Below are 18,919 nucleotides of genomic sequence, written 5' to 3'. Positions count from 1 at the left end.
TAATCTGCCCAGCCTTTAAGGAGCAATCGTCGACCAAAGGAGAGCACCGCGAACAGTAAAACTGGTGCACTTCAGAAAAACTTTGATTCAATTTTTCTCGTGGACTCAGCATCCCTGTGGCTCCTTCTTCCAAGGGTTCCATACTCAGAGGGAATAATCGAGTGAAACCAAGAAACTCTGCCACTTCGCATGCCAGGGCACCAAAGGTATTGTGGCAAAGAAGAGCATCTTCTAGCCTCAGGAGTCATCCAGGGGTCCCAGATTTGTCTTGGATCCTGTTCTCCTGTAGCCTCTCAGGTACTTTGGGGTGGTAGAACCTTTTAAAATAAGGCAGAAGGTTATTGAACATCCCTGGACTAGGTTGTAAAAGACAAGGGCCCTCATTACGACCTTGGCGGAGAACCATGGTGCTATTAGCACCATGGGCCATGCCGCTAAGGGTGCAATTCCGCCATGGTGGTTGGCGGACTTACCGCCCCATTCCGACCTTGGCAGGGCGGTAAGTCCCCAATCCCCATTTACCCTTCCCCATTCCCATTTTTGCCCCATAGGGCATAATGGGAGTGGGGAAGGCGTTAATTACGCCACCGTAAATTACGGTGGCGTAATTAACTCCATGGTCCCTTAGCGCCATGGATTTTAACACCTGCTAAAAGCAGGTGTTAAATCCGCCATGGCGCTAAGGGAACTCGTACTCAGGCGGTAAGGGTCGGCGCTGTTTACGCCGGCGTAAACCCCTTACCGCCTGGGTCGTAATGAGGGCCAAGATAAGTTACTCCCTAACATTTCCCTTACAGGTTGCCTAGGTGGTGGATCCTCACACAGAATTGTGTATCTAGTCTAAAGAAAGCAAAATGACACTGTTCATTACTAACCTGCCTGTCTTCCCTATTCTATGCCGTTACACCTCATTTAAGAATTCACATGCCTATTTAAAACTGTCTGCAGTGCATTTATTACTGAATTTAAGTATTGTGTGGTACCACATAGAGTGTATATAATTGCCATTCCTCGAATAGTATTCTCCAGAGTACAAAGTGTGATTATTTATGTGTATATATTTTGGTAGCAACCTTATTTTATATAAAGAAGCTGTGTTATCACCTAACATAGTGTGTGGAGGCTTGGGGATTCACTGTACTTAAGAACCTGCATGCATCACCTCCTGAGAGACAGCTTAAGTTTTGGTTGCTCGTCCATTGTAACATATATAGAACATCGGATGGGGTTGCTCTGTGCCTTTGTCCCAACCATATAGATGACAGAAGTACAGATACCGCCCTCCAGTCTTTACGGATATGCATCTTATGAAGGGGGCTTGACAGGCTTGGTGGCCAAAATAGTAGGTGCTATTAGGGGCCCCCATATGTGCAGGTCTGCAAGCAATATAAGTGTATTATATCAATCCATCAAGGGAGGTATCATGTGTCTTCTCCTGACTTGCTAAGGTATGTAATATGTATTTCAGTTGCCCTGTAACAGAGGGCTACATAAGAGGCAAACTAGTGGAATGCCTGGATTGAGGTTTCCGTGAGGCAGGAGAGCAGAATTTCATGATTTGCTTTCTATAGGGCTTTCAAAGGAAATTGGAATTGCAACAATGCCATGGAAAATAATCATATTGCGTAATGCAGTTACTAGTATTGTACAATGTGAGCTATTTGTAATACTGATATGTTATTGTGCGTAAGTATGCATGCAAGACCCATCCCCTAGGGAGAGCCTGAATACATTGTGTAGGTAACTCGTCCTAACTGATGCTATATAGCATGAGAATAAGGCAAGTGGTAGATACTAAAGCTGCCCTCAAGAAAGGCAAAAGTACATTATATAGTAACATGTAGCATTCCTGCCCTGCCATTCAACATCACGTGTGTCAGAGAACAGATGCAATGCAAACTCATTTGCGACATGCAGCCCGTGTGTATCCCTTGGGTGAAGGAGAGTGCAGGTTCTTGCTGGTGAGGACAGTGCAGTGCAGATTAGTATTCTTTCTGTCTCTGCTCCTGAAGACAAAGCATGATTCTGTGTCAGTGATCAGTTCCTCTTTGGAGGGACTTCCTGTTTGCTGTCATCAGTGCTGAGTCCCTGTACTAGAGGGTCTCTGTGGCAGTAACAGGAGCAAATGCAAATAAAAACACAATCAGACCCTAAAGACCAATGAGACATCTTTAATCAATGTATTGCGTTACCGAGAGAATAAGCACCATGTTCATGAGCTTAGATTCACAGAAGTGAGAACTCTATGTTACTGCATGGTGCTGCTAGGCCTCCATGATGTGGGATTACATAATTTTAAGCTTGGGAGAAATTGCCACATGGTGCTTTGGCCTGTAGTTGGCCTGATAAAACCAATGCTTGGCCTAAGCTGTCAGATCCCTGGTTATGGACATAGAGCAATATTAAGAGGTCGTAGCGGGAAACCCCTTGACTACAGGGATAATATTTGTGCTTGTCCTACGCGGTCAACATTTAGGCAAAAGCAATTTACAACCAATGTGCCGGCACGCATTTATGGAATATGAACCGTAAGATACAAAGACCAAACGTGTGGTCCTTGCTCAGCCTAATAAAAGATACAGATCTGACTCCTGCCACTCTGCTGCTGCAGTGGATGAAGTTTGCATCAAGAAAACCTCTCATTTATGTTGGGTTGCTCTGGAAAGGTCCCAACGATAAAGAGGGGTTCATGTTGCACAGACCATATTTAAGACTGGGGGTGCAGCAAAAAAGGCACAGGCACAAGGTTGGAATGTTACATATGTATGCAGTGTAATTAAATGTGAAAGGGATATGTTACTTAAGTGGTTTGTGCTTTTTCTTACTTAAAGCATTCAAGAGAGGCAATTAAAGATATTTACTCTCGCGATCACCACTTCCCCAAAATAATAATTGAGACAGAGTTTAATTTTCCTGCTTATCCTTAAGTTAAGTCAATAGGCTTAGTTTTCTGAACATTTAGTACTAGGCCCCTATTTATTAAAACAATGTAGTGTTGCAGGAAGAAAGCATGTCAGGGACATCTCTATCCTGCTATAAGGTTAACTTGTTTTCTAGGATAATTCCCAGGCCCTCTGACCTTTATGGCTATTTCCCTTAGTTGTGAGGTTGGGTTGGCTAGTGCATGGGGAAAGGAGAGCGTGAGGTGGGATTAAAGATGATACTTTCTGGTTTTCATTACTACAGTACTTCTGAAACCTCAAGAGAATGTATTCTAAGCATTGATATAGTTTAACCTTTTGGTTGGCTAGACCTCCATGAGTAATATACATCTATCATCAGTGAGAGATTGGAGATCTAATCTTGTATTGTTTGACTTAACCTATGAGGGGTGACATAAATGTTAAACAATGATGGTGTCAGTGATGATCCCTGGGGGACCCAACATGCTCATATCCCGGGATCAGATATACAGCTTCCCATTTCAACACATTTCTCCCCATATCGTACATTTTTTTAACCATTTGGCATAATTCCCTCAGATCTTAGACACACACACACACGACTAACGTGAAAACAAAAGATTATACTCCTTCCTGTGGAACACAGTAAGTCTAACAACACTAACTAATTTGCGAGTCGTTGTCCACATTTCATAGGATAACATCCACTGGCTTTCATGGTAGCAGTTTCAGTGACATGTTCGACTGTGACTGTGAAGTCAGACTGCATTGGGTGTAGGATGTTTGTTGTGGTCCTAGTGTCTCTGTAATATTGAAAAGACCCATTTTTCCATAATTTCTCCCAGAAATGGAATAGCCACAACTGGTCAAAAATTGGCCAGGGTTTTCTGGGCTCAGGTTTGATCTTTTTGAAGGGAGTGAATAGGGCTCAATGGGACTGGGGAGGATGCTAACAACGGGCCCGTTAATGACGGGCCCGTTGTTAGCATGCTGGCCTGCTAGCGGGTCCCGCTTTTCACATCTGGGCAGACCAGGCGTGAAAGGGGGGACCCGCTAGCAGGCCTCATAATAGGGCATCCCGCAATGAACGGTGCCGGTTCCATACCGGCACCGTTCATTACGGGACCGCCAGGGTCCTAATGAGGCCCTATGACTCTATGAAATCAGATGACTTTTGGAATTATTGTTTAGATTCTCCCTGAGTCTTGGTACACATTGTAAGCATATTGGTGTAGGAGTAAAAATACACAGATGCTGAACAGAAACAGTGATTGCTGGATCAATTATATACACAAGTCTATTTGCACTCTCTGTAACACACAATTGTGTGCACATTAGTTGAATACGGATTCATACCTTTTCATATACTGTTTCTTTGCACATATCTATCAAATTGTGCACGGATACCCCCAATCCTACTTTCACTATTTATTTGCATAATTGCACATGGTCTTGAGATCATCAATAGTGCAGTATGGACTGTGCAATTCTGACCAACAATAATATTGATGTCTATTATGTCACGTTGTTCATTTTCACATATGTACCGTTCATGCACAGACCTCTAAAACGCACTTTATTTCTACTTTGCTTATTTGCACATGGTATTACAACAGCTGTAGTGCAGTATGAAAAGCACTAATTATATGTTTTTAACAATGTTATTGGTGTCCATTACTATGATGTGTATAAATGCCTGATCCCGCTGAACAGGACTTATCACTGCATACTGTGATTCGCCATGACCTCACATTGCTGCGGCGCAGAATACAACTGCCACACTTCCTCCTGTCCCTCCACCGGGACTTTCCACAGATTACACAGTGTTTCAGACAGCACAGCGAAACCAGGCAAAATATGCCAAGCTGCATTGATTCTGTGGGCATTGAAATGTCACAGCATCACTGGGCCTTATTACAACCCCGGCGGTAGCCCTGCGGGTAAAAACAGCAGGCTGCCACCAGAGTTATGTTTTTTTTCTGGCGCCTAGCTTTAGGGCATCACTGGGGCATTACAGCCCCGACGGTCCGTGAAGCCAGGTGCCGGAAAATGTTACTCCCCATTCCCATTGCCATTGAGTCCCATAGGAATCAATGGGAATGGGGAGGACGGAAGCAACAGCACTGTGCGCAACGGTGCCAGTGCTTCCGTCAAAGTCTACTGGTGGGAGCCATTCCTCCCGTCAGGGTGAGACCTGGCGGGCAAAACGGCACCCACCAGCAGACTCATAGTTTGCCGGTCCAAAAACAACAGTACCGGTAAGATTACCGGCACCGTTGTTTCAGGACCGCCAAACTTGTAATGAGGCTAACTGTGTCTTGTACACAGGCGTTTCCACATACAGTTGCTGGCCAGCCATGCCATAACTCAGGGACAATTCCTGGGCAAAGTTCCAGTAGCACCGGACGCTGACTGCCCCTGTCGGTGCCCATGTTTTTCCAAGTATTCGAAGTGGTTGTCCACACATTTGCCATGGGTTCTAGGTATCTCAACATTAATGTTCTTATGGTTCTGTTACTCCAAGTGCCGTGTTTGCATGTTGCAGAGTGTCTGAAGTGGTGAGGGTATGATTTGCACCGGCTTGGCAGCGCTGCAATGAGCATGTTAGGCACGGTTCTGTAGAGATGTCGCTTGCGATGTGCATGTGCTCCAAGGACGCATCATTGGTGCTGAGCTCGTTTCTGCTCGCGAGGCGGCTCGCGATGAGCCCCTGTTAAGGACCAGTCTCTAATGACAGCATTATGTCTCTCCAAATTTAGATCACAGTGTTCCGGATGGGATCGGAAGGACACCAGGACATTGATTTGGCCATCCTGACAGCCCTCCTAAAAGGTAATGTCATCTCTCTGCACGATGAGTCCATGGTCGGATTAGATGGATTTGCGATGCGCCTGTGATGTGCAGCGACATGTTTGTAGAAAATGCAGCGTGTTAAGAGACAGTCTTTCAGTGCAGTAGCCGTGCCACAATGCATGCAGGACATCCACAAGCACATGCAATACACACAAGCATTGCTGGCCTCACACCTGTGAGATTGATTTATTTTGTTACTCTTGCCTAGATGTATCCTCTTGTAACCCACTTGCCCTCATGTTTACTGCATCAGTACTTCAGACCTGATGGACAGTGTTGTGGCATGTATTTGAAAATGCAGTGTTAAGGTACAGTACACAACATATACACACATAAATGCAATACACACAAGTAGTGCTGGGCTCCCGCCAGATTTAATTACTCTTGCCTAGTTGTATCATGTTGTAACCCACTCCCCCTCATTTTTACTGCATCAGTAATTCAGACATATAATTATTTCAGCACATCTAAGGATGGGTAGCTTAATGATAGTGGCAGACATTGAAATGACAGTGCCGGATAATTCCAGCTTTATGAAAATGATGCACAGTCAACCCAGCATTCAGAGAAGAAGATGTACTGTGCAATCTTTAACTTTGCTTTGTATTGATAGCATTCATTTCCCTAGATTTCACTCAGCTCAAAAAAGGAACATGTTTTCCTCCAGCAAGCAGTGCCACCTGTTATGACAATGCTCATTGCACATCATTCAAAGCCAGAAAAGGATTCGCTATGCTTGGGTAATCGACGTCAGGTGGCCCCACTATGCCCGAGTTAAGGCGCACACAGGCTCTGCCAAGGGCAGCCAGGTGTCATGACTCATATCAACAAGACAGATTCCCATCCCTGTGCCAGGCATTGTTCATAGGCAGTGGCAGAGCAGGTGGTGAGCCCCCCACTCTATCAATGATTGCGAGGCCTCTGAATATGCTGAGATTGTTAGCAATGCTTTTCCACATTAACAGTGTATGTGTGGGTGCACCCATCTCTCTTTTGGATGGGACAAGGCCCTCCATCATGAGAGAAGATCCTCTTGAAGCAATGGTGGACTGGCCTACAGGCAACTCTTGAGATTTCCCAGTGGCCCCCCACCATGTGCCTCTCTAGTGTGACGACCCTGGTTGGCTGCTCTTACGCCCGCTCCCAACCTCTATCCCCTTTCCTCCTATCTCTCCTCATCCCCCACATCTGTTTGACAGTTGTCCAACTCCAGGCCTTGAGGGCCAGATCCATGTCAGGTTTTCTGGATACCCTTCATTAATATTCATGAGATAAATGTGCATACAATGATTTTAAATGTATGCACATTTTTTCTCATGAATATTATTGAGGGAAATCCAGAAAAAACATCAGGATTACGGCTCTCGAGGCCCAGAGTTGGTCAACCTCTTAATAAATGTTGTATTTCTTTTTTTTATGTGTCAGTAATTTTTAATGATAATATATGTACACATGCCACATTTGATTCACAGTCCAGCACTGCATTGAAGCGTCCCTGCGACCCTTCTGGCTCCACACCAAGCAATGGATGAAGTGGTAACCAAATAGGTTTCTGTGTATCTAGGTGTGCATTCTGGGAGTGCATTCAGGCACTTCATGTTGGATAACACATATGGTGTTTGGAACATTTTTGAGTCTGGTCCCTTGGTCATGGCACATTTTTCATGTACTCCTGTTTTGTTATGTGGACATTAAACCACTTTTTTGGACAGCTCTTTTGATGTGTACTGGTTTCAAATTGTGGATTCTCCACTTTAACATGTGTGTTGCTTCTGAGTTTTTGTGTGTAGTGGTTTAACAATGGTTGGAGTTAAGGTGTCGGGACTCCCACTCTCCTGCGCACCTGCTTGTTGCTTTTTACTAGATCTACCTGCAGCCTTAATCCTGGTTTGTCTAGGGACCAACTCCAAGGGTTTGGTTAGATGCTTTGTGGGGATGACAAATCCATGGATCGGTTTGGCGCTGGTTGGGTATGTTAGTCCATAGTGTCACAGTTTGTGCGAGTTGGTAAAATCAATGATCACGTCTTATTGTTTTGTCATTACAAGCGTTGTTTATTTCTTGGTTGGTTGGCACCAAAAAGACCATCATTGTATAACTGAATGACCGTTTTTTGACATGGTGAAAAAACAACAACAAAGCCGACGCGCGTTTCAACCTTAGTCTTTTTGAAGGCTGTGATGTGTGGGTTGGTTCAGTGAGATGGTGATACATGTTGTGAAGTGACATATTTGGTGGATATACGAAACATAAACAGTTGTGTTTATTCCAATATGCATACATGAATGTAGCGGTCATAAAGTTGTTGGAACATATTTTTAGCAAGGTGGTAGTTTGCATATCCGTGGTGATAAGTGATGGTGGTGAAAGTGATACAGGAAAAACATGATACATATAACAGTAAAATAAAAATATGTAAGCATATTGACATATTGACAATTGTAACAAGGGAAGGAAAGCAGAGACGATGTACCAAGGGAGAAGAAGGAAGGAAGGAGAGCGGTTAGTTGAGTGTTGAGGCCAAAAGAATTAAGATGGCATTCGTGATCGAAAACAGAATATGGATCTTACCCAATTAAGTTTGAAGGTGAATTTCCGAAAAGTTGAGGACTGATCTTCCCAGGTAAGGGCGTCAGGGTGGCTGGATAGCCAGACTGTAAGAATAGGTGAAGGGTAACAGTTTGAGAAGGGAATCCTATGGAGCGGCGGGAATTAGGCTCTGGATGTGCATCCACACATCCTCATTATGATGGGGGTGGGTGCCCGGATACAGGTACACTTTATTCTCAGTGGCGGGAACTTAATGTTTATTCTCAATGGTCTTTTATGTTGCGCTTCATGCCAGACTCCTCTAGCCCATGTTGCACTGGTTCTACGTTGTTGTATGTTGTTTCATCCCCAGTTTTTTTTTTTTAAATTAGATTTTTGCCAAACCGTTTTTACCAGAAAAACTCATCAAACATTTTTTTAAATATATTTGGGGGTTCCCCCAAGCTCCCCTCCCCTAATACATACTCCCTATTCCCCACCTGCTTACACCTTATATCCGCTTTCCCCCCCCCCCATGTTTTGTGTTGAAACGTTTTTTTGGCAAAAAACTCAGCAAGAAATATACTGGCGATGAAAAAAAACTGTATACCATTGCACTACCTCAACTTGTTCACAAAGTGTGCATGCTGCCCGTGACCTAACGCCTGGTCCAAGGGAGGGTGGGTTTCAGGACACTTGTTACATTTTATGGTTATTGGTGGGGATATACTATATGTAACACAAGTGAGATGTGAATGGGTGCCAGAAAACCAGTTACACTTTATGTTCGTAGGTGAGGAAATGCCATATATAACACAAGGGACATAGGCATGTTTGCCAGAACACCAGTTACACTTTATGTTCGATGGTGGGCACGTACTGTATGCAACACAAGGGGTGGTGCAGGTGAGTGCCAGGGCACCGGGGATGCTTAATGTTCAATGGTAGGAGCATAATGTAATTAAAAGGGGAGGTTAGAGAGTGTGGCAGGAGACTTGGTATGCAATGTTTTGGTGTGGTAAGCAAACGTAAGGGTGGGGTGAGTTGCAGGACACCAGGTGAATGTTTCATCCATTGTATTTGTAGTTCGAGCTTTAAACTATGTTGTGCCCGGTTCTGAGTGACGCTATAACCAACTCGATCTTCTCACTCGCCATATATCAGATGTCACTGGCAACATTATTCTGTGTGATAATAACAGTGAAATAAGCACCGTTTTTGAAATAATATTGTATTTCTTGATGTAAAAAAGCGCATCACACATATTCTACAATGGGGTTAATTTACTAATCTAACTTCGGTCCTGCAATATTTGCGGAAAATGCTGCATGGTGTTTGGCCAGTAATTTATCACTAATAAATATATTTTCAAAGACAATATTTATTCCACTAATATTATCACTGGATACCGTGCAATATATGCACATCAGTCAAAGATATTTTTTTATATTTTCAGTAGCCTCATCCAAGTGTCATGGTTCATGGTGTTCCTTTACGTTTGTCTGGAATTTAAAAAAAAAAAAATCTGTGTTGGAGAATTCGTTCTGCTTTAGCGAGCCTTTCATAAGTCTTTGATATATGCAATTCTGGTGCCAAATCATCTTACTTGAGGGACAATGCGTTAATTTTAGGGACTAATCCCTGCTTTCCTGCTTCGAAGCCTAGTTACCCAGTTCCCTGTTTGTTCCTCTCTTTCCTCTTCTTCCCCTTCTTTTCTCCTCCTTTCTCTACCTACACTTGTTAAATCGCAAGCATCAAATTCATCATCCCGATTGTCAATGTCACTGCTGTCCTCCCAGCCAATACAGTATTATTACCTTCTGCTGTGTCTGGCTCGTCCTCTTCCATGTCCTGTCCCCAGTCATCAATTTAAAATGTTATATGTCCTGCCTTCCATCCCTGCTGGTCCCCTCCCTTTCCCTGTTCCGTCCTTTTTTTCTCTATTGCCCTCTACATTACCTTTTCTGCTTCTATAAACATTGAGTACAGTTGCTGTTGTGTGCTTTCCTTAATGTCAACTAAATATTTCATATTCCTTTTTGCTGTCTTATCCTTCGAATGAGGTCCTCGCTCTGTCTTATTTTTATTTGTCTTCTTCCTCTCTGGAGATGCCTGCCTAGGATTTGTATATCCTGCAGCCGGCTTTAATAATGGAAATGATGCATGAGGAGAGGGTGGAGCACTATCCTCTTCCCCTTCTCCCTTCTTTTTCTCTACTTTAGTATCTTCATAAAGTTTCCAGAGACCTAAACTGCCTTGTCTATTTTTAAGCTTTGCACCTTTATATGTCGCTAACAGATATGAATGCATACTGTCAATTATATCCTTTTGAAATATTCCTTCTCTGGACCATTCCTAATAACACTTTCCCACTGTGTCATTCATCCATTGAAAGTGGTATTTTAATATTTGATCACGATATTGGGGTGATTTCTTGCACATATGATCAAGGGGTGAGTCCATATAATAGGATGAAATTATTTTGCCCTTTTCCCAATTTCTAGACTACTCTTTCTCCCACCTTCTATTCTTGACTCCTCTCACTTATATCTCAAACACTTTTACCTCATTCCTCACTCACTCACTCGTATACTTACCATCTTACTCGTTCACCCTATTTCATTCACACTGGCCTTCTCCTCATGTCCACCCTTCTACACCACTTACACACAATGGCCCTCTCCACAAGCCTGTCCAGTTAATTTCAGTTAATACACAAATGGCCCTCTCTACAGGCCTGCCATCTTAACAACTATGCCCTATGTTAATTTGCCTAGGGTTTGGTTTCACCTCCCTCCTTTCAACTGGGCCCCCTGCACGTGCTACACAGCTCCTCTGCTATTTACATATTAGTTCGGCTCTGACCATTCTGCGATTTCCACAGCCACAATAAACATAAAACACAATAACCTCACTTTATCACAACTACTACTGTTTCAACAAAACACTGATTCATATGCCTGTTCCCCTTCTTTCCATAACATCAATACTCCTTATCCTGTAAATAAAAAATGATGTAACTATACTAATTGCCTGCCGTGCGTGCAACTCTTATCTAACAAGGTCCGCCACTTACTACGCAACCCTCTGCTCTAAAGCAGATGTACCACCACTCCCTCACTTCCTATCGGGTAAGTGGACCTAAAATCTATGACTACTACGGCAATAGCCCTACACCTCTTGAGGGTGCATCCTATACACCATAAAAATAATCCCCCGCCCCTGCGCGTTCATGCACGGGTACACTCATGGATCATTCTTAAGAGATTCTTGAGTTTTCTCGACCCCGGAGTCTTCCTTTCAAAGGCCAGTACCCCCTTCCGAGCGCAGGGAGTGTTTCAACCAGGCAGACCTTTGCACACTCTGCATCTGCACGGCCTCCTCAGTGTAGAGCTCTTAGGTGCTGGTCTGCAAATGCCGTCCCACACTCCTCTGGGAGCACTGCTGGAATTCCCACATCTGGTCAGGAAAGCTGATTTCTCCAGTGTAGAGCGCTTAGGTGCTGGTCTGCAAATGCTGTCCCACACTCCTCTGGGAGCACGGCCGGAATTCTCACATCTGGTTAGGAAAGCTGATTTCTCCACATACTGGCCACCAAAATGTACTGCGGGGTGCCTCAGAAATCACCAATAAAAATTTACAAAAGTAAACCAAAAAAGAGTGTACACCAAGCAAGAAGTAACGCAATATATTCTGGGTCCAGTCACAGCTGGGAAAGCAAGATTCATACAGAATGCGGAACAGAGATGCATGAAAGGCGCTGCCAAAGATACACCCCTAAGACAGAAGCTTTTATAATCATACAAACTAATTAGCATCAAAACACATTGCAACATTAGGATAGTCCTCCATGTGAAGGTAATTGGTAGAGTTACATAATTCCCCTAAAGTGGGACATACATTGTCCTGAAATGATTGGGTCCTGCAAATCTTGCCACACTACCCTCGACCACCACTGTGACATCACAGTCCAACCCACAATTCCCACATCATAGTGTGAAAACATGGAGACATTTGAGATGACCAGCGGATCTTTAATCATCTGCCACCGGTCATCTCCATCTGTTTCTCCTGGGAATACAACCGATCATAATGCTGCATTGACACGTTTCTCTTTTAATGTTTCATTTTAGGAACTCTTTGCATTAAATATGCTAAGGATCTAGACAAACAGGATGTTTTGCTAAGGGGAAATAATTAAATGCTTATAAATGTAGGGCCTACACAATCTATGGCTTTGGGGATAGTTTTCCTTACAGGAGGGGCCTTGTAATGAGCAACAGGGAACAGCAGGGCACCTCTGGGACAGCAAGGGTGTCAGTCCAGGATAATCCCCTCTGGCTCCTCCAAGGGGTCCCAGTCAGCTTCCATGCCTCCTGGTCTCTGTCTTCAGTGCAAGATTTGGGGGCCTCTCTACTTGGGTGTTTCTCACAAGAGTTCAGCAGCAGCTTACCACCCGGAATAAGTGGAAAAAGCCCAGTTCTTATGCAAACTTGTTTACTTATAGGGCAAAAGACATCAAAAACGTGTCATGATTCCCGCAAAAGGGATTGGTTGGTTTTCTCTACCCACCTCCCCACCTGTGTGCTAATAGGACAAGGAGATTAAGGCTGTGAGTTAGGAAAGCTGTGGGAGGAGAAAGATTTGTCTTCCCAAACTGACACATGGACTCAGCCTGTTTAGACTCTGAAAATCTACCAACATGGCAAGTACCCTCATTTTTCAAATCTTTACGTGTATGGATATATTTTTAAGAACTACATTTAAGGCAAATCAGATGACGCTAATCTGAAGTTGGCATGTCCTTCTTATGCAGGGATACAGCTTTTCTTCATTTTCTCAGGAGCCGTATCAGTGAAAAATATGCCAGGTCATAGTTCTCATGTTAATTTTGTCCTTCACCCTCACACCAACTTTCAAATCTCTTGGAATCAGGGGAAGGCCCAAATCACATTTTTATTAATAACTTTAGTTATGTTTATCACACCACTCTTGTATTGGCATGGCTCAAAGGGGGTTGCTGTCACCTTTAATAAAAGTCTGGAATGACTGTTGTGACATATACACTGCCCTTTTTATACAATAATATGTATTTTTCTATTAACTAAACTCCAGCCTTTTCCTTTGTTCTCTTAAGTTGCATGTGATCAACGCGAGGCTTGCTCATGTTTATGTTTGCCCCTCCCTTCTTGGCCTTGTAATGGCACTGGCTGTAACACTAATGGACATTTTATGGAAAGTGTGACATCTAGGTCACTTCTGCTGAAAGAACAGGCATGGCCTTATCTGTTTCCACTGTGGTTAAAATCTAAGCAGTGTATTTCTTTCTATATTTTTAAGCAATGGCCCTGATTGATGGTTGACAACCAGACCTCCCTCTCTTGGGCAGCAGAGGAAAGGTCTTGGAGATTAAGTTTCCTCTTTAGGAGAAATGACCGGCTGTATGTAAAATTCTGCAAGCAATGGCTTTTAAACTCAAACACAATGCTTTTTACATTGCATTTTATAAGGCACCTGGGCCTTATATCCACATGTAATGTACTTCTTTGATCTTACAGTTGCAAAATATATGAGTATCCCTTCTGGACTGTCCATATGTATTGGGCAGTTATATGAGGAAAAACCATGTTCAAACTCTGAAAGTCTAGCGAGCACTTCTCTTGGCATACTGTGATTTGGATGAGGGAAAAGGAAGTTCTTTTATTTCTTGTAATTGCAAGAATCATGGTTTCAATTAAGATTTCCGGATCACAGTCTCTTGTTGCATAAAGATATTGCACATGCTGCTGTCTGTCTCTTTAATTAAAAGAGCAGCTACCCATGGATTTAGTAAAACAGCATTGTCAGCCACATGTCTTTCTTTTCGTTGCTGAAATGCATTGCGCATATCTTTGCACTTTTGAGATTTAATCCCACTATCTTTCCTTGGAGATTTAGGCCTGTATTTGGTTCTGTAGGCCTCATGTCTGACATCACCATTTCAGTTCTGGCTTTTTTAAACCGTTTTTATTATTTTTATTAACAACAATATACCTTACAGACTTTCACATACATACACTTAACAATACACATCTGGTTGGGCCTGCTTGATCCCCTAACCCCCAACTTTCTCTCCACCCCCCCACATCCCAGTCTAGTCCACATGTGGTAACCCAAATCACATTCCAACTGGCTGTACAAAGTATATGTATTTATCTCTTTACTATCTATTGCGTAGGAGCATTTGCCTGCTTTGGTCTTGCAAAGATGCCAAGCATACAGTCTGTTAGAGACTGTGTGTCAAATATTATACCTGTCTTGGCTTGGAGCTGAGCTCTGTCTCTCCAATACTGTTGGATCTTCCTGCAGGCCCAGAACATATGTACACGATCTGCATTAATCAGTCTGCATTTTGGGCAAGTTTGTTCGGTTGCTATGCTGAATTTAGCAATTTTCTTGGGAGTTAAATACACCATATGCTTTATATACAGTTGTATTCACTGTAGCTTTGCATTTCCGGACACTGTTTTATGATAAGTTATCACTCCATTCTAGTCTTTATCTGTCAACTGTTCCTGCAGGTCTGCTTCCCAGCTTTGCCGGTTCAGCACGCGGATATCTCTGGGCCAAGACATAAACAGTTTGTATATTCTCGACACTGCATACCCCCCTTCTGAAATATCATAAAATGTTTCTATTGTTTCAGCCACCTGCAATTCACTATCTATTTCCGGCCTTTTCTGCTTTAACCTGGTAAGGTTGTAGAATATATTATATGTTGCCCACAATGTAAACCAGTTTCTGTGGTGAATGCTCCGAAGTCCATTGTCTTCCCCTCTTGTAATAAGTCTCCCACTGTCACTACCCCCATGGGTTCCCAGTACTTCCTCACATTCTATCTGAACTGCGAGTCTTCTGCCTTTAGTATTATCAATGCATGCAATCTGAGGAGAATAGGGTGACTCTTTCCCTAGCAAGCGGCAAGCCCTATGCCATATCGTCCTTCCCAGTTTCAGCAACAGCGGGGGTTCGGGCTATGCAGTGTCTGGATCCATATTACCTCTTTTACAATAAATAGGGTGCAAGCTGTCTGTAGCAACACAGTGTCTTGGGACTGCTCGTCTGACAGCCAGTTTGTAACAAATTGTAGTTGACTCGCTACAAAGTGTGCTTCAAAATTGGGCACTTTACTACCTCCCTGTTCGTGTGGTCTCTGCAGTTTCGTAAGTTCTATTGTGCATCTAGAATTGTGCCTTAAAAACCTATGACACATAGTGTCAAGTTTCTTAAAGACGCTCTTAGGGATGTCGTACTGGACCTTAGTAAAAAAGTGAAGGAGCCTAGGGAGCACCACCATCTTCAACAATGCAGCTCTACCTATCAGTGAAAGTGGCAGTCTAGCCCAAAAGTCCATGGATTTCTCCACTTTATCTGCCGCCGTCTGTGTATTTTGTATGTGTTCAGTCTTGGGGTCATGGAAAATGTCCACTCCCAAGTATTTGAATGTGTTCACTTCCCACTTAATCGGTAGCACTAGCAGCGCATTCAGAGGTTTCTTTCTGTACCCTGCCAAGGTGAACAAGCACGATTTCTGCACACTAAAGGTCTGCATAGCGCTCAAACACTTCCAAAATATACTGCAGGTTGATCTCTAGGTGCTGTAGATATAAAATCATATCATCGGTGCATAGGGAAATCAGTTTCCTTCTGCCATGTGTGACTATCCCCACAACTTGATACATCTTGATACTCCTTCCGGAGATACATCGCTAAGGGTTCTAAAGCCAAGATAAACAACATAGGGGACCATGGCCAACCCTGCCTCATGCCTTTTCCTAGCGACCATTGGTCTCAGATATGGTTGCCTGTTTTAACTCTCGCTACCGGACTGCTAAATAGCAGTCTTACCCATTTAATATATGTGGGCCCCATGTCAAAACTGTTTAGTGTAGCCAGCAACCATGGCCATCTAACCAAGTCAGATGCTATAACCGTGTCCAGTTAGGCCACAGCATAACAATGCATGCTGTCGCTGGTGTGATCAATGATATGGTGCAACCTTCTCAAGTTCCACAAAATATTCCTATCTGGCACGTATCCCGTTTGGTCTGGGTGTATGAGCTTGGATATTACTGTCTTAAGCCTTTTGGCTAATAGGGCTATAAGTATCTTCCTATCTTGATTAATCAGTGAGAGAGGTCTGTAAGATTCGCAGTCTGTGTCAGGCTTATTCGTCTTCAGTAGTGGGATGACGATTGATTCTGTAAGCGAGAATACCTGTGTCTAGTGCTTCGTTCAGCATTGCCAGCAGTGGGGGTGTAACATCTGTTATGAATTCCTTATAGAATTCACTGTGTAGTCCACCTGCTCCAGGAGTTGTGCCAGTAGGCACCCCTCTTATAGTGGTTTCTAATTCGCCTATGGTTATAGGGGCTTCCATCCTTTCGGCTGCCTCCATATCTAGTTTCCGGAGATCTACCTGTGCCAGGGCCTCATCTATTTCAGGTGACTGTGTCTCAGACTGTGTCTCAGATGTCTCTGCATATAATTCCTTATAACAGTCGAGCAAACATTTGTTTATACCCTCTTGCATCATACATACTTCCCCATTCTTCCCTTCAATTGCCCGTATAATATCCCCCTTGGTTGGCTTTTGCATAGCCAGGCCAGAAGTCTCCCTGGCTTATCCCTTCTGCGTGTTATTTTTCTACATATTTCCTGTAATTCAGTGCACCTAATATATCCCAGTGCTTCAGGCACACATGCTTCAGACAGATAAATTCCTGAGCCCGCTCCCTGGACATGTCTTTTGCGCAGTCCATGACTTCTAGTGTGGTTTCCGCCTTGTGTAAGTCTTTCAATATTGTGGCTTGCATTCCCTTTGTTTTAGCTATTGCCGTCCCCCTAATCACTACTTTGAAGGCTACCCATAATGTCACGGCTGATGCCACACTCCCTGTGTTGTGTTTAAAATAGTCTACGATGCCCTCCCTTAGATGTTCCAGGAACTCCTCATCTTTCAGGGATCCGCCTCTGAGCTTCCAGGTCGGGATATATGCCCTAGGAGGGACGACTATCAGCGGTGCATGTTCTGATAGTACCTGTGCCTTATATTCTGCCGTTTTGAATTTGCCTAAGGTTTCCTCCTCTATGAAGACATAGTCCAGTCTGGTGTATACATTTTTGGGGGCTTTGTAATGTGAGAATCCGCGGGCTTGTAGATGCTGGTTCCTCCATATATCGGACAGTGTGAACGCCCATAAGAAGGTGTTCAAAGCTTTGGCTGGAGGGGCCTGATGTGCAAGCTTATCGTCTGCTCTATCGAGCTCTGGATTTAGCATACAATTAAAATGTCCCCCGCAGACTAATGTGCGATTTCTATATGGGCCAATTTGGGGGTATAGCGAGTGGAAGTAGGCTGCAGTGTCATGGATTGGTGCATAGGTGTTAATAATACATAGTTCTCTTGTTTCCATAAATCCCTGCACTACAATCATCCTGCCTTCTTTATCCTTGAACGTATTGAGGACCCTAAATGGCTCACCCAGTGCCACCCATATCAAAACCCCTCTAGCATATGCTGAACACGGCGAGCCTAGGGTAGTGCCACTCCATTTTCTGGTAACGGCGGCTAATTACTTAATGGTGAAATGTGTCTCTTATAGGAGTACTATATCAACTTTTTGGCGGCACAAGTATGCCATTATCCTGTTACGTTTCATATAACTATTTAGCCTACTGACATTCCAGGAGGCTATATTAAGGTCACCCATCACAAATGAGGTCCACTGTTTGACCAGTCTCCCCACTAACTACCCCAACTTTCATACCCTCCCACCCCCCAACAATTGCCCGGCTCAGTTCCTTATGCTCAGGCATTCCCGCTTCTCACTCCCGCCCCAGTTACTTGTCCACTGGTGCCTGGACTGCGGCAGGTGGATACCAATCTTAGGTGAAGGACGCTTCCACACAGCATACTCTTGACTCCACAGAGTCTACGCTGCTAGCTCCTACAAACTACAAAGATGTTATCGCCAAAGTCTTTTTTCGCAGGGGTTTCTTCTTACTTCTGTCTGTCAGCTTTTGCGCATGACTCGCCCTTCTCAGGTCATACAAGCTTTCCTCAGCATGTGTCCGACTGTTTGGCTGTGCGTCCCATATGGCAAGTTTTCCATGTCCATCCACTTATGTGCATCCTCAAGGGTATCGAAGAAGATGGTTCGACCTTTGATTATAATTTTCAGCCTTGCCGGATACAGTAGCATTCATTTGAGGTTTGCCACCCGAAGCCTCCTTTTAACTAATGTAAAGTGCAACCTCTGTTTTTGCACTTGCAAGGTGTAGTCCGAGTATTCTGTAATATTCGCTGATGCTCTCTGTATCATACCACCTTTCCGGAAGTGTTCAAGAATCTTCTCCCTGTCTTTATAATTTAGTATCCGGGCAGTTGTGGGCCGCGGTGGGGCTCCTAGCAGTGGCTTCCTCGTCAGGGATCTGTGCACCCTTTCTACTTTAAACCCTTTGAGTGAGTGTGCCTTGGCCAATTTCCTGCAGCAGAATATTCTCCACAAAATTAGTAGTGTTCGCTCCTTCTTCTCCTTCTGGCACTCCCTTCTGCATCTTCAACTCTACCTTCTAAGTTCCTCATTCGCTGC

General features: G+C 43.8%; 1 protein-coding gene across 7 annotated transcripts in view; it reads left to right on the top strand.

Moving 5' to 3' along the window:
- TRPM3 (transient receptor potential cation channel subfamily M member 3) overlaps window positions 1-18,919 on the top strand; it is a 1,922,641-nt gene that overhangs the window by 1,257,614 nt on the left and 646,108 nt on the right. For all 7 annotated transcript variants that reach the window (XM_069625801.1, XM_069625800.1, XM_069625799.1 and 4 more), the window contains exon 9: window positions 5,663-5,735. In XM_069625801.1, the coding sequence (XP_069481902.1) occupies window positions 5,663-5,735 (73 nt within the window). The remainder of the gene's footprint in view (window positions 1-5,662; window positions 5,736-18,919) is intronic.

The sequence above is a fragment of the Ambystoma mexicanum genome, chromosome 6p (genome assembly GCF_040938575.1).
Source record: "Ambystoma mexicanum isolate Mex_15411 chromosome 6p, UKY_AmexF1_1, whole genome shotgun sequence".
NCBI classification, from domain to species: domain Eukaryota; kingdom Metazoa; phylum Chordata; class Amphibia; order Caudata; family Ambystomatidae; genus Ambystoma; species Ambystoma mexicanum.
Note: the sequence above shows the minus strand (reverse complement) of the source record. Positions and strands in the feature narration are given on the sequence as shown.